This window comes from Varanus komodoensis, unplaced genomic scaffold, assembly GCF_004798865.1.
Source record: "Varanus komodoensis strain SLA01 unplaced genomic scaffold, ASM479886v1 scaffold61, whole genome shotgun sequence".
NCBI classification, from domain to species: Eukaryota; Metazoa; Chordata; class Lepidosauria; order Squamata; family Varanidae; genus Varanus; species Varanus komodoensis.
The window spans coordinates 1104692-1121919 of NW_025336236.1; the positions used below are offsets into that span (position 1 = coordinate 1104692).

The 17228-nt window shown below is 38.1% G+C and overlaps 1 protein-coding gene across 6 annotated transcripts; it reads right to left on the reverse strand.

Annotated features, from left to right (window-relative positions):
- Positions 1–1217: 1217 nt before the first annotated feature.
- Positions 1218–17147, reverse strand: CASP3 (caspase 3). 6 transcript variants are annotated; one of them, XM_044449844.1, is made up of 7 exons: positions 17029–17147; positions 13076–13214; positions 11449–11573; positions 9743–9871; positions 6750–6925; positions 5451–5568; positions 1218–4034 (listed from the first exon to the last, which is right to left on the reverse strand). In XM_044449844.1, exons 2-7 carry the CDS (start codon positions 13147–13149, stop codon positions 3808–3810), a joined length of 849 nt encoding a protein of 282 aa, XP_044305779.1. In that variant the 5' UTR covers positions 13150–13214; positions 17029–17147; the 3' UTR covers positions 1218–3807. The 6 variants fall into 6 exon arrangements, with proteins under 6 accessions (XP_044305779.1, XP_044305783.1, XP_044305782.1 ...); XM_044449848.1 differs by having other exon boundaries at positions 13076–13157; positions 17025–17131; XM_044449847.1 differs by having other exon boundaries at positions 13076–13157; positions 17029–17130.
- Positions 17148–17228: the final 81 nt, after the last annotated feature.

A 17228-nucleotide genomic window follows, 5' to 3' on the forward strand; every position in this document is an offset into this window, starting at 1 on the left:
GTAGTTCTTTTTACCATTTTGGTCATGGCTTGCATTATGTAATTATGTGTGTTGCTTTTGCATGAATAGAAATTAAACTAAGTTAGCTAAGATCAATGCAAAATGGAAGTCTATTGGAAGTGCGACGTATTATTTTTTAAACTCTTAGGAGAGTTTTGCCAGGCAAATTGTGGTTAAATGATAGTTCTTAGTGGGTGCGACTTCTGGGAGTTATTCGATAGTCATAAATGACTGTCCACACTATTAAAAGGCTTCACTCACCCAGCTAAATTAAGAGAATGCCTTTCTTAGCTGAAAAAAGGCGAACATTGCTTTGCTTTAGAGGCAGGGGTTGGCTTGTGGCCCTTGAAATGCTTTGATCTTGCACTGGCTCGTTGGCTATACTGTGTACTAGGACCCAGGGGAGTTACAGGCCCAAATATTTGGATGGCCACACACTGCCCACCTCTGGTATAGGTTTTCTTTTGAAATTGGTTTAAAATCTTTTTACCAATCTTGGCACTGCTTCTGTCAAGGTGTTTTGCAACCCTCCATTCCATGATTATTGCTATACAGGTATCTAAAGGTGTTGATTCCTTCCTCTAAATCAAGCCAGTTTTGACAAAATAGGATACAGACAGTACAATTACACTTCCTTTTAATTCTCTAGTTACTTTAGGAAACAGCATTTTATTGAACTTTAACATGTTTATATTTCTGAGACAACCCACTAATTTTTTTTTACTTGCAGAAAAAATATCCCATGGCAAACCACTGGAAAATCCATTTGCACCTGAATAAACATAACAGCAGCTTTATTTCAATTTATGGAGAAATCAATGGAAACACTAGTGGGCTACATTTAGAACTACTGAAACCCTAAATACATGTTTCTGTTCATCCAGTGATACTGCCAAAATATGCTACCAAGTTTTCCTTTTGTGTTCTCCATACACCTATCCAGTGTCTCCTTTACTATGTTAAGTTATATAATTAAAGATGAAAGTTAAGTTCCACCTAATTCCTGCAAAGGATAGAGTTTGCACAGCAGGGATGGCTGGCTAGTCATGTTGTGCACCAAACAGCAACGCTATGCATAGTTCAATTCTGCATTATGCAAGGGATCTTGAGCTCCACTTACAGCATTCTACATGGATTATAAATAAAGAGGCAAAGGAGTCAAGTTGGTACCCGTGTCAGTTGCTACATTTCTCAAGTCAGAAAAAGACTAAAACTAAGCTAATTAAACAGTGTGCATGATTTATTGAATCTCATGTGAACATTAACAGTCAAACATAAATATTTAATAAGTTACATTCCTGAATGAGTTTCACTGAAATGATAGTCAGGCTTCTGATATTACTATTCTGTACATTGTAAACTTCTTTAAAAAAGATTTGTGTCTGCAAACACCTGATGCAGTCAGCTCCTGAGTTTTCTATATATTTAAATGATATCTTTAGCTGATCCTAAGTTCAAAAATACACAAATTATGCCAGTTGAAATCACACTGTGACACTTACTTTTTAAGATGCCAACTGTTGATGGTAAGAGTTCCGGCCAGAGTGCATCTAACAGTTCATGTAGCCAATTTCAGAAGCAAAGTATCACATAAGTGTTAAGCCAACCAAACATCAGTAATGGGGCTACTGAAAGGTCCATCCACCATTTATTGTTTTATAGAACCTAGCCCAGCACACTGTCCTCAACCAAGATCAAGATGAAAGGTTACAACTCAAAGAAGCACTCAGTTGTACTTAAGAGAACCTGTCCACCAACACACACACTTTTAGTTGTAACTGCAACATTATTTTGCTCATACTGTGATTCTGTTTGAAATCCATGGGAGTTCAAAGCAAGCAGGGGGGCTAGCACTATGTTAAATGTGTACAATTGTACAGAAGTTCAAGAGTGAACATGTCAGTCCTATGGGGGACACCTGGGTAAAAATAAATGGAGAAACATTATGGTTGGGGTATTAGAGGCTGCTACACCAAGATGCTGATGTGGTTGATACTTTCCTGGAACAAATTACAGATTTCTATGGAAGCAAGAAGTGATCATTTCTATACTCTCTGGGAACCCTTGGAGAATGAGTAAGTCACAGGACTGGAGATAAAGAAGTAGTCTAATGCTGGGGGGAAAGAACATCCAAAAAGTCGGAGCTTAGTAACCTCAATTTCACCTGGAAAAACATTATTAAGGAGTCAATTTGTAAACACCTAGATAATGCAGTTAATAGCAGAAACCAGAATGGATTTCTAAGATAAATCTTGCCAGGTTAATTTGATTTACTTCTCTCATCAGGTTACTTAGTGGACTGTAGGAATGTTGCACATGTACTTATCTTAAATTAAGCAAAAAACTTTAAGTTCCATCTGACTGTGATAATTCCATCAGATGGAGTCATACCTGTTTGGAAAACCATAACGAACTCATCACGTTTAGTTCCACTGTATTCCACATTTCATTTCCTATATTATGTCCTATAGGAGCTGCATTTCAAGAAGGATTTAGACAAGCAGGAATAAAGTAAATAGGAGAGCACCAAAGAGCATGTTCTATGAATAAATGGTCAAGAGACTGGTCACATGAAGATTTTTGAGGGGGACATGAAGGTTCTCAACATGCTGAAATACTGTCTTATACGATGTGCAAGAGGGTAGATTGCAGTTGCACACTATAGAAACTTAAAATGGCAATGATGGGAATAATTTACCTCCCTCAATGAAGTCCTAAAGCAGAAGCTGGGCAGCTATTAGAAACACTCTAGCTATGGATTTTACACACTGAGAAGGGGATGGCCTACAAGACTATCTCCAAACATGAGTTTAGGTGTGTGGAAGACTGCAGATCATTTTGTTTGACACACATATCCTGAAGATCATTTTTCAGCATGCTTGAAGGGGATGAAGAATCTTTTAATCCAATTTGTAGGTGAACATTTTTATATAACTACTTCTACTATATTTTTAAGTATGTTTTGTATTTTGTAAAAAGTTAAAGTTAGGAAATGGGACATACATTTTTTACATGCATCTACTAGCTACCAGGTATATTTAGGAGTGGATTAAATTTACAGTCAATGCACAAAATTACCACATGCATAATGCCAAAATCTAAATTGAATGGTGAATTAAAATCTTAACCCAAGCACCGTTTGTCATCTAAGATGTGAGGTGAATCTTTAACTTAAAAATATCCACACCATAAATATATTCTAAAGTGGCTTAAATGCTTTAGCAAGGCCTAGAAGCATTTTGCTTAGCCATTTCTATTCACGAGCAAACTTAAGACACACAAGTATCTCTGAACTTTGAAACACAATTGTGTAAGAAAGCTAATAGCTTAGCCGTCATGCCATTTTAAAAAATTGTATTCATGTACAGATAGAAGTCCTAACTACATTGACTTGGAGAAAAGTTCCCATTGAAATCAACATAGATTATGTCCAAGTAAGTACATTTAGGATTTGGCTGCAGCAATGTTATCAAAATTATCCTGAAAATATTATATTTTTATTGCTCTTCATGGTCTCCTATATTTACTCTAGCAGTAGTAGATTATTTGATCTGGCTCTTTCATCTTTTTTACCAAGGAGTTAGATAATTTCCATAATTCTACATATATTTCCATTACCAAATCAGAGTATCTGCAATAGATATTAATCCTACTGTCCTAGTCATAAAAAAAAAATATCTTTGCAGATCTGCAACCTAGACACAAGAGACTGATACCTAGTTCAGAGTTAAAATGGTATCAATGCTAGCTACTGCTGCTAGCTTTCATGCTTTCAGTGTGAAAACCTTAAGCTTTTCACAGGAATCTTTAGTGTGAAAAGTAAAAATCTTTTGTGAGCATAGACACGATACAGGGGATCTGCTTTTTTCCATGGAAGCCTGGCTGGTTCGAATATGAACTGAATTCTGCAACCTTGCGATTCACACGTGTGAGGATCTGCATAAGTTCAAGTTTTTTAGCATGTTGTTTCAGCATTATGCAAAGTGACTGTATAAACCAAGATCCATCTGATGAGTTTCTCCAAGAATAATAGCCTATAAAAGAAAAAGAAATGCATCACACGTTTTTTAAAATCATATTATAAAAGTCAATGCTTTGCTCTCTGAAAGTATTCAGAAATTAACAAACCAAGTGTTAAATGAAGGTTTTAAAACAGGATATTAATGTAGTTAATAATGAACAGCCAAAGGATTATTCCGAGCACTCAGTAAAAACCTCCAAAACTCAGTCTGAGCTTAGAGTATTCCCCCTTCCACTTGCAGCTGGCACAGAAAAAAACCATGCCAGCTGCTTTGCTGCAGTTGCAAAGATGGCCTTAAAGAAAGGGTTGAATGGACTTTCTGGGGAACAGGGACTGGAAGAATTAGTCCTGCTATTAATGGAAGCATTCGGGCAGCATCTCAGCCTCCTTTCCTCCTGCTCTGAGGAACAACATCTAAGACATTGAAATTAGTCCTTAAGTGTTTTGCAGGATGGAAGGGGCATGAAGACAACCTTTACTCCTTTATTCCCTCCAGCTTGCATGGGATGCTGTAATCCTTTATGTTAGGAGTGTTCTGGCCATCCAGAATAGACTGCACCCTTAATCACCCTCTGCCCTCCATAACTAGTACAGAGCGCCAGTGTGATACAGTGGCAAAGAGTGCAGGACTGGGACTCAGATAATTTGGGTTCTAGTCCCCACTCAGCCATGGACTTCACTGGGTAATTTTAGACCAGTCATAGACTTTCAGCCCAAACTAGCTCACAGGGCTATTGTTGTGAGGAGAATTATGTAAGTCACCTTGAGTTTTTTGGAAAGAAAAAAAAGTAAGGTAAAAAAAAAAACCACCAACCAAATGAACTAAAGAAGCATGATCTGAAATGAAGTTTTCATTCAATACTCAAAGGTCCTTAATTAACCTCATTCTGCCTTCATTTGATCTGTCCTTAGGTCTATTATAATCTACTCAGTGATGTCCAGATTTGGGTCAAGTTGTAGTTGAATACTACTTGTATATTGATCTGGAGTAATTAGAAGTAGAATTTTTCCATGCAGTAAGTTCCATGCAGTAATAAGCCCATATATGTGGATAATCTATTAGTAACATTTTCGTACTTCTATTAAAGCCATTTTAAAAGAACTTGTCTGAACAATTTAGTTCTTGGGACAACCCTGACTTATTTTTAAAAAAGACAAATTGTAGGCTTATGCTTTACATCTGTTTAGAAAACAAGAATTTAAGAAATTGCTTTACAGAAAAAAGGGGGGAAATCCAAATTATTAAGGACCTCTGTTGGCTAGGACATACAGTGCTAAGTTAAAAAATCTATGGGCTGGATATAGATAATGTCATGACTAGCTTGAGTACTCTTTGATGGGTCTATTCTAAGAATGTTAAGCACAGATCCAATACTGTGTATTTTGACACCTTCATTCATCTTACCAGGGGCAGCAGAATTTATCTTACCAGGAGCCGTAGAATAAGCATACAAGAAATCTGCTTCTACAGGTATTTTCTGACACATGTTTTCATCTGGGCTGCTGTCTGTTTCAATACCAGAGTCAAGTTCTGTTCCTCTGCAAGCCTACACAAAGTTAACAGAAAAGTAAATAGTAACTATAAATATTATCATTAATCTCTGCTCACTCATGACAACAACTGTATACAAATAAATACACAGGAAATAAAAAGCCATTTTAATTTGTTATATGTTTATAGCAATGGGAAGTTTATGGCAACTTGAAAGCTTTGACATGGTTTTAGTTTCAACTGGAACCTTGCAGTTTTGCGACACCCAGAAGTTGCTCTGGGTCAGATCTAAAGTTCACTGCACAAAACACACTCTGTTGGAAAGGTGGTCACAGATAAAAGTACATCTTAAATTCCATTTTACCACTGGAAACAATAATGAGGAATTTGTTTTGTAAATTGTTTATTGCTTGGTATTTGGTCCTTTTACATTAATGACAATCCTGGCTAATAATTCAGAAAAATTTCAGGTATGCAAGTTTTTTTCTAATTAGCACAAAGACAAATATTTGCACCATTACTTAAATATTTATATAACTACACAAGAATGATTCTGCTAGCTCCTGGTAGAAATGTCAGAAGACAATGATGCATAATTATTTCTCCAAGTCTTTACCTATATACTCCAGAAGAGTTCTGCCTTGTCACCACTTTCCCATTCCATGTATTTATGAAATAACTGGATGAGATCATTCAACTCATCAAGAGGAGAGAAGGGGCAGCCAGTAAAGACCACTGCACTTTCTTTGCATATTATAATAAAATGACTATAATCACATGCTGGGGAAATGAGCATGACTTGGAGTATCATGTAATATTTACCAATAAAATAAACATTACATCAATTATTTTAATAAGGAATAGAAGACATAGCTATGCTCAGAGCTGTTAAAAAAAATTGTCCCCATGGCTCCACATTTTTCAGACAATTACATCTCAGTCTTATTGTGTACTTTTTAGAAACTAGTTTGGTGAAGACCAGGTAGTAATATATTAACACTTTGCTTTAAATATTTTATTCATAATTCCAAAAGAAAGTATTTCATAATCCAAACTTGAATTTTTCAGGAAAACAAAAAAGGTCAGGGGGACAGAATACCTTGCCTCTCTCACTTACACCCCCCCTCCAATCTCTCCAGGCCTTTACATCTGTGCATGGATCAAGTTCAAAGAGATTCTTAGCAGATGCCCCATAATTGTGATCTCTTCTGTTGGAGGTCTACTTTGTGCAATTACCTGAATAAAAAAGAGCTTCGGCTTTCCTGCCAAGGTCTTGCATCTGTCTCCTCTGAAGATACTTGTTAACATTTTCAGTTCTAGAGGACCATCTGTACCATAGATCAGTCCATCCTCTCCATGGCTTAACAAGACGCAAGCAAAACTGCTTCTCTTGCTGTGGTCATCCCTGGCGACTATAGGAGAAAATGAAGAATACTGAAGTGTTCGGAAGTTCTGGATATTCATTTGACATTTCTTCTCGGACAGTGCATGGTAACAACTTTCTTCAAAACAGCCAGGCCAAGCATTATTTTTGCTTTTAAAATGATGTGGGCAACTTGTGACCCCTTAAAGTTTAAGGGGTCCATACAGGCTTAAACTGTTTAGGCCTAAAACTCCCATGATTCTTCAATATTGGCTACATAAGCCAGGAGGTATGGGAGTTGTAGGCCAAAGTTGCCTGGCCATACTCTACAATGAGGGTTTTAAATGTAAGGTAAATATAATTATTTTGAAGAACCATTAAGCCAAGTTTTCAGTAATTATTTTTTTAAATAAGGGCTTGTACTAAAATTGTCATTAGGAGTTTAGAGAATATAAAACACAAATTAATAAATTTAAGCTGTACAATTCACAGCTTAAGGATTGTTAAGGAACAATTCACATCAATCTTTGACCTCAGTAAGGATCCTGGATGAGCAGGCCAGTTTACTGATATAATCATGGTTCTATTTGTGGGTCTTACATTTAATGCTACTTCTCCCAGAGAACCTCACTGCCTCAAAGTCTTAAAGTGCTTTTAGAAATAACCTAAGAACTTATGCAACACCCTGTGTGCCCCATATTATAAAGGGCAAACACTAAATGAAACATTTGGAAGTAATTTTACTTCCAGATTTTCCCAGTATTTTTGTGATAGTTTCTGCATTAAAGAAAGTGAAATTCGACTTTCTGTGGCTGGGCCAAGGAACAAAAGCTGCAAATGGTGCAGAATTCATCTTCTGGTTTTCTGCTGGGAACAGTTTAAAGAAATCATGAGAACTGCACTGGCTGCCAATACACTTCCAGTTGGGAGTTCAAACCTTGCTAATGATATCTAATTCCTCTCTCTTTGTACTTTTGCCCAAATATTAAGATCTGCTGAATGGGCTTTCCGTTCTGTCCTACCATTGGAAGCTTTGTATTATGGAGAGATGCGAGAGAAGAGGGCCTTCTTGACTGGGTCACCCAGCTGTGGCGCACTCTCTGCTTGAGGCCTGGCTGGTGCTCATATTAGCCACATTTTGGCACCATGCTAAGACCTGGCTATTTACTCAGACTTTTGGCTGTTATTGACTGAAGTTTGTTTTTGCTTTGTTGCTTGGGTTTTAATGATTTTATACTGGATTTTGCATTTCACACTGTATTGTTTGTATGACTATATCCCATCCTAAGATCTATGTACTGATACAGAGTGGGTTAGAAATATTGTTATAATTGAATCTAACAAAACTTGCCAAATTTCCCCAAACATCAGGCTATTCTTGAAATACTAATCAAGAACAACTCTTGATGCAATGCTGTACATTCCCTTGGATAGGCAAAGGGTAGTGTCAGCAGTTATAGCAACCCAACTATTTAAATACTCAAACTGATATTTACTGAAACAACTACTATTAAAACAGATCTCAGAAGACTTAGGTGAAAGGAGAAACATGTAGAGACCTGACTTTTATAAAAGCCAGGATAACAGAGTAGGACTCAAAGTAATGTGAGATATTCTATCATGAATTTTAATTCTACAATTAAATGTTTTCTAAATGGAAGAAACATATCTTGCCATCTTTCCTAATCATAAAAGAATACTATCATTTTTTAATTTAGGCTCTGGGAAAGATGTCCAATCTTAAATTATTTTATTAACTAACTTAATCATAGTATCCAATGCACATCAATGCAAATCAATAACGAAAAAGAGAGAGCGAGGGAGAGAACTTGCAATACAAATACATTGAATCATATAAATCAAACAATCCAATCTAAAAATACTGAGACTGCCTTAGTAAAGAAAAATCCTCCCAAGCTAGTGATGGAGATCTGCATGTAGAAACAGACTTGTACATCTCAGCTGAATTCCGTATTTGCAATTCTGTGTTACACAAGGTAAAAGCCTTCATATCTTGTGGTTAGTTACATGGTGGTTAGTTACAAACACATGGTGAGTTTTTAATCCTCCTATTTTGGCAAATGGTGCACTAGACCAAATGATCTGTAACAGTTTTGTGGTTGTGAGCTGCCCAGAGGAGCTGTGGCAGCATACAAATGTTTCTAAATAAATAATTTTCAAGTCTGTGGGTAAATGGATTTTCTTTAAAGTGCCATGGGTGTAAGCAGTCATGGATGCCAGGAGCTCCACCCCTTCCACACACACACAGAGTAAACCCTCCAGTGCAAACAACTGAGACAGTTTCTTCATGGTTATGCAGCACAGCAGAGGCCGTAGGGTCAAAAACAACTGGGGATTGGAGAGAAATCCATTTCTTGCTGAGGACCCTGTTACCCCAGGGGTTTTCAGTGAAAAGTGGGCTTTGGAAGGCAGCTAGCCCCTTAAAAATAAACGGAAAAATGGGATGGAGAAAATCAGCAGGAGAAACTTAGTGCATGACAGACACTTCAGCATAGCCTCATAGGTGCAGTGATACCTGCTGGTGCTCCACCAGTGATACCAGCTCCAGAAATGGATTCTGCATTCCCAACAAGTGACTGACATTGTCAAAGCATACCATCAGTTTGGTAGACGTACATGCTTTCACAGCCCCATTTGCAGCAGTATTCATATAGGCTGATGCGATACATAAAGATCTTTAGATAGGGACTTTACAACATTTCTGCTATGCTAAGTATTCTATGAGTAATTTAATGTCCATAATTTCCAATTTCCTAAAAACAGTGAACACAAAACCTCAGTATTTAACTCATTACGTTTTACAATGCAGCACAACTGGTAAAGCAATGATCAAGTCGCTACTCACCATTTTGCATAACATCAATAATCTGTTTACATGAAAGATCGTTATAAGGCTTGACAGTATATCCCAAGGTCCTGAAAGTGTCTATGATGCGTGCAGCATCTGCATCTGTGCCAGATCGATGTGCCATCCCTTTGGATTTAAAAAGAAAAAGTCTGTCTTGACTACATTTTGAAAACTATGTCACAAGGAAATTTTGCTCAGAGTTATGCTAATACAGAAATGTTAGTTGTACAGTTGATGTAATACACAGTTGATGCCAGTCTTTGTTCTCATATATATAAGATACAGGAACATATATCTAATATATGTGAGAACATCTTTATGATACAGGAATGCATATCTTGGAAAAACATAGCAAGAACTGAAGGACTGGATGCCTTATAGTATACCTTACACCTTTAAAGAGAATGCATGATTATATTGCAGCCAATTCAAAGAAATTATTTTGTAAATTTTGAATGCAAAAAAGCATGATAACTATAGCCTGTCTAGAAAAGGATAACTGAAAAAGCTTACAAAAGAGGAAAGTAATCAGTATTGTGGAATTTTAAGTACCATATAATGCATATGCTAATTTGATAATATTGAAGTGAAAAGTGTTGTTTTCCTGACTGCAAATCTGAAGCCATCCTTTTCTCATGCCTTTTTTTAAACAACTAAAAATGCTTATGAAAATATTTTCCTTTACACCAAGGGTAATGATCAGAATAATTCCTGTCCTGGGGCTGAATAAGCATGGCCAGAAATTATACCATTCATTAAAGTCTGCCATAGCGTCAACTCCACAAATTAGAGCAGCAAAATAAGTTACACTGCTAACATACAATGTAATTGCTGGTGATAGTGTTCTAACTCCTGTCTTTGACTATACCAGGGTGAATAAGTAGTATTAAATGATTCATCTTTATGGTACTTATAACGATCAGTCAAAGAACAATTACAGCTCCCTTTGAATGATCTGAATGACTCATTACCTTTAATGCTGCTGCAGACATAACTGTTTCCTGAGGCTAAACCGGGATGTTGAAATCCTGTCGCAAGCCATTCCCATACTTCTGGCCATGCTTACTATGGTATGGAGCTGCCAGCAGAGACCAACTGCATGTGTACCTTTTACTCACCGTCAATATGCATGGAACCAGAAGGAACCATCATAGTAAGAAACCAATGTTGCATTCGCTGTTTGGCAGACAGAAGTATTCATGAATGGATTGTAGAAAATGCATATACAATGTACTACATTGAAAGGATAGGTTAGTGGCTGAGGTTACAAAGGAAACAGAGCTGGAAATGAGGCTGCAGAGGAAGCAGTCTCAGGCAGAGTTCTGTGTTGGCAATGGAAGTTAAGCCATTCATGGATGCCTTTTCTCACCAAACTGACAGCACATGCTTCTTTAAACAAGGCAAGATACAACTTTATAAGTCAACAGCAGTTAACTGGATGCTTCAGGCATAACATGTTTATTAAGAATATCATCAAAGCTATGCAGATTTAGGTATGAACAAACCTACTGATCTAAGTGAACTTAGGCCATCTAACTTTGCAAAGGTCTAAGCTGTAAATATACATCACTTTCCCAGAACTCTGTTCAAAACTTCCGCAACTGACAGTTTGATGTTCTTATGTTATAAATTTTTATGTTTTAAACTTAATGAAGGGAAGCTTTAACAAAAAGAATAAAGCACAAGAGAAAGATTATCTTTACCAGTAGCTGGATGGAAGTTTTTATTGTTCACCAAAACACAAACCCCCCTTTCTGGAAAGTCCATTCTGTAACTCTCATCTGCCTGTATCACAGAATCCACAGATTTGCTAACAGGTATGTTCTTCCTGTAAAGAACCGGGCAATGTAAAGATTAAACAAGATGTTCAACTTGAAAGAGAAAACTATATTTTCTTACTTTATATTTATGAGGCTTAATACAAGTTCTTTTTAATGTTAACATCAAATGAGAAATAGCTAGCAAAAAAACTGATTAAGCAGCTCCTTCAATGCACAGTATCTTCTGCTAAATGCATCAAATTTTAGTAACTGTCTCATATTTATATTATTTTCAAGGGCAGGTGTGAGGACATGATAGATCTGATGAAAAAATAACCACTAATCTCATTGAGTACCTGAAAAAATAACAAATTCACATGATGTAATTTCCCCATAGTCCCCTATACAACAGAATAGTATTCAAGATGCTTTGTAAAAAGTAAATATGATAGACCCATATGAAAATGAATAATCATGGATAACATTAAAAGGCTTTTTTCAAACAAGAAATGTAACTGGTATAAGGAATGCAAAACCTACATCGACTAGAACATACAACCAACAACCACCTTTTATGTAGCCCTAACATAAGAAGAGCCATGTTGGATCTTTGGAAAACCCCCTAGTTGGACATGAGTGTCACAGCATCCTTCCAGTCACGCTCCCCAGCAACTCATTCACCTAGGCATACTGCGGACATAGATATGTGGAACATATCAAACCTGAGGAGCTCTGTTATTTGTAATCTCATTTGTAAATTGCCAAAGGACCTTGAAAAGTACCCAATAAGCATTTTTCAAGTGCTTTATAAAGGAGGAACTAATATCCATTAAATTGGGATTCTACAGCAAAATTAGAAATGTTTTAACTTGAGTCATTCACCTCTTACCTCTACAGAACTATGAGGAAATCTGAACCAAGTGGTCTACAACAGGCAGGTGACATCTCTCAAAACAAATGCCTTATAAGAGGACTAGGAGGGTACATCCTCAGTTGATAAGGTGACATCTGTGCACTCTCACTGGAGCAAAATTGTTTATCTTCAGAAAAGTTAGGACCGCTTGTGGTCCTAACACCACAACATGCTGAAGTTAGCTATGGAATATTTGTGAGTACTCTAATGGCTTTACTGCATTTTATCAAATTATTCTAACAAATCTACCACCATGTGCAGGGAGACAGAATATAGCTTTAACAAATAAATAAAAATATATATGAAGATTAACTACCTTTCATATTTATTTACATGATTATAAATTAGTAGTCTCCACATTTTCTCCACCTTAATTTTTGCATTAAATGAAATGTACTCCTCATCACAGTTTGCTTGTCTATTTCACTGTAGGATAATGAAGATTCTACAGTGTACCAAGGAGAAGTGGCCACCCCTGCTACATGCTTGCTCAGCCACCCTTATTTTATACCAGGCCCATGGGAGGGAGTGAGGGTATTGTGAAGTGGACACTCCCCATATGTTCAGGAGGCTCACTGAGGGCTCTGTGACTCCTATACTGGCTAGAGAAATACAAACAAAAATAACAAGTCATTAACTATAAAAAGCATCACTTACCCTTCAGAAGTAGACAGGGTTTTTGCATCAGGCACAGTTTGTGGCGATTTCGGAATATGCTTTGTATCTGCCATAGTTATTTCTTTTGGTAAAGAAAATTGAAGGTGTTGTTTCTGAGAGTGCTTTCTGCAAAGTTGAACTGCATGGACAAAACATTTTTGATTGATAAGCAATGTCAGGATCTTTGTCAGAGGCTGACTAAGATAACTGACTATGGGTTACAAAAGCAACAAACAAACAAACACTTTTAAATTATTTTGCAGACATAGTCTTCCAAGTATCAAATGAATGGTTTAAAATAGGCACTGACCCCAGTCCGCTCAGACAAGAGAGTATCTTCCTATCATGCATCATCTTAATCTTTATTAGAGACTGCCTTGAAAAACTGACCAAAAAGTGATATAAAAAACTTTTATTTAGCAACTAAATAGATATTCTAAAGGAGTATAACTTTATGCTTCAATTGAAATATCGAAGGCAAGAATATTTTGTAAACCCCAGAAGAAAACATACAAAGATAGCTTGTATATAGCCTTATTAGATTTCACCATTTTAGTGACTCATTTCAAGACACTCCTAAGAAAATAAAATTCCAAGAATTCTCTATCTTCAGAACACTAGCTGCTTGGACAGTTTTAAAATGAAATATAGAAAAAACAACCTTGCTTTAAAATAACTATACTTCAAAGTTGGCCACATGTGTTTCAAGAACAAAGGCACATGAAAAGATCTATACATAAGCAGACATCCATATGTGCAGTCAGACACATGCTCTGTCAACAATTATTTAATTCTGTTCCACAGCACTGATGCTAACATAGAGAAGCATCAAAGCTCTGGGGAGGACAATGCTGTTACCAGCCAACTTTACTCAAGTATTAAAGCATTACTTCATCTTGGTTAGCTAATGCACTGATGTCATATTCTGTCAAGCAGAATATACATTTCCCCAGGGAGGATGATCTCATTCTATGAAGGATGAAAAAAAAGCTTTCTAGGAACAGACATAAATATTGCTAGAGGGGATTTGCAGGGGATGCTCACTTTGAAAGATTCTCAATGTCACAGAAAGTTAGGAGGCTTCACCAAAAAGTTAACACCAAGACAGTTGATATGACTCATAGGAAGGTGCAGGCCTTTTTATCACCTAGGGCAATATACTGGGCTGACTATGGATTCTTTTCCATGGAATGAGCCATGGCATGTCCTGGGTGACATTTTGAACATGCAACCCCTGACTGGGATGATACTGTTTTATGAGAACCCAGCCACTGTGGATTCTCTGCAGGTTAAACCTTGCATAACCTGTGATGTTGATTTTCTAGAAAAGGTAGAAATTGATTTTTTTCTGGTTATTTGACTCTTTTTTTTACTTCCCAACATACCTTCTCACTCAACAAACACATATAATATCTCTTATTAAGAAATAGAACTAAAAATGTAATCAATGTCAATTCTGTATGCAGTATATAAAATATAACAAGTTTTCCTAATAATCTCAACTGAAATATTTGCTTAGAGGGAATCTAAATTAACCATGCAATATAGCTTAAATAATAAAATCAAACACTTTCAAAGCTTTATGAAGAAATGATTTTATTGGAATATTTGTAAAAATGTAAAGACAATAGCATATATTTCCTTATGTTCTTTGTTTATATTTAACAAAACATGACTGCACCTGAAAGAACACAGCAAAACTTAGTATCTTTTGTGTTTTTTAAAATGGTCAATATCTAATTCTAAGTGTCAACTAGATGAAATGTGCAAGATGTACTACGGGAGATTGCAGCTGAACTCTAACCCCAGATCATACTGCTCCCCAGGAGAAAAGCAACTAGGAAGAGCAATTATGAGAAAGGGGTTAGGCATCCCTTTGCCTATATTGGCTGACATTTGTGCTGCCAAGTTTAATTCAGTCTTTAAAAGCATGGAGACTACATAGGCTTTCTCCAGTTTGAATGCAAGATCTACCATTGGTAGCAAGGGCTGTAGCTCAATGATAGAGCATTTGCTTTCTTTGCATAAGGTCTCAGGATGAATCCCTGGCACCTCCAGGGAAAGCTAGGAGAGGTTCTTGCCTAAAAATTCCCGGAGTGCCACTGCCAATCTATAATACTGAACTAGTGGGCCCGATGATTTGACTCAATAGAAGATAACTAATGAATGAGAACTGTTGAATTCTGTTATAACAGAAGGATTAAAGAAAACTTCACAGGCTAGTATAGAAACACAGATAATTGAAATAAGAAGCAAAAATGTCTACCCTATTGTTTTGCATATCAAGACACTTTCTCTTTGCTATACAAGGGCAAACCACATACTTTTATTTTCACTTTGGACATGTATAAAGCATTAATGACACAAGGGTGCAAGCACTCAGGTGTCTATTAACTATGACAAAGCAGGCCTGGAAACAGGCACAGATTGCTTTTGAGGTTAGAAAGTAAACCTCTTCTGAACTCTACCCAGCTCATACATTTTGCAAACATATACTTGCATTGTTGTACCCAATGTCTTTTTTCAGTTCCACCACTCTGTATCAGCAATATTAAAAGTAGTTAGATATCATGTTTCCTTTGATAATGGACAAATTCATTCTCAAAGTCTTCAGTTTTTCAGCAGAGCACTGTAAATGTGAGAATGATACAGAGCTGAAACCAATGTCTTGTCCCACCAGCAGAAGGGAACAGCTGACAGAACAAATCCCGCTCACTGCAGCCCCTGGAACATTGGGAGGCCAGAAGTGTTTCTGTGAAACCAGCAAAATGTCTTTCGTCTCAGGATGTAGCTTCATCTATTAAGATGGCAATCCTAAGCAAGTTTAGACAGAAAAAAAAGTACCTAACATGCCCAAGCCAGGAGTGCATCCTTAGCCGCCTTTACATGTTTTGGTAGACACAAAGACAACTAGATTCTGTCACTCTTGCAAAATGCTACTAAGTGTTATTTCCTCCAGAAGCTTGCACAGTAATGGGTATCTAATGGGTATCTGCAATGTATGTTTTTTAAACCACTACCTCACCAATAACTTCCTGTATCCAGTTACAGCAAGATCTTGAATGTTTTGTTAAGCAGAAAGACAGTACAGGATAACAGTTAAGAGTGCAACCAGGCGATCTTGTTCTAGTCCCCGCTCAGCCATGGAGCCAACTGGCTGACATTGGGCCAGTCACAGACTTTCAGCCCAACCTACCTTACAGGATTGTTGTAGAGGGAATAAGACTGAGCAGAAAGAGAATTGTGTAAGCTGCTTTGAGTTCCTTAAAAAAGAAAAAAAAAGTTGGGATATAGATCTAATAAATAAAATAAGCAGAAAAGAAAACTAAGCAATAGACAAAGTGAAAGGAAAACCTGCTCACGCCACCACCAACTCACTTTCTTTTTGACAAAGGGAGCTCGCTCTGTGATGCTGAATGTAGCTAGTACATTTGTTCCTCACCGGGAAAAGAGTAATTTGTTCCTAACTAAGGCTCACTTTTTTTTTTGTTAACAGCCCAGGTACTGCTGTACAGCCGCCAGGAAGTCTTTTTTCCTCTCGCCTTCCCCTTCCCGAGCTCGACTGGGGCGTGTGGTTGTCAGATGCGCCCAAGCAGAATTACTTCAGAACAATAACAACTATGGCGCCCAGCGACAGCCGGGGGGCAGCGGAGCGAGAGAAAGCGAGCGGGGACAGGGGCCATCCAGGAGCGCCTCCCGCACCCCCGCGCCGCCGTCCAAGCCTGCGCTGGCGACACGCGCGGTGCTCGGAGGAACCTGTTGCCGCCAGCGCGGCTGCTCCCGCACGGCTCTTTCGAAGCGGGGCGCCACGCGGCGCTGGGAAGGAGGGCGACTGCTGCAGACTTGCCCCGCGCAGACACACCCAAAATGGAAGGAGCGCCCAGCATCCGCCCGGTGGGAAACTCCGGGCGCTGCTCAGGCGGGCAAGCCCCCGCCTCCGGAGACTCACTGACCTCTCGCGTCTTGCTCCGCGGCTGCCGTCGGAAGCGTCCCTCACCCTCGACCCGGCCGCGCACGGGGGCTCGCTCCTTCCTCCCTTCCACACGCCTTTCCTCTGTTCCGTCTCCGTTTCGGCTCCGCCCCCGGGAGGGGAAGGGAGCAAAGGCTGCCGCTGCTGTGGCAACGGCGACGGCCCCAGCAACAAGACGGGCGC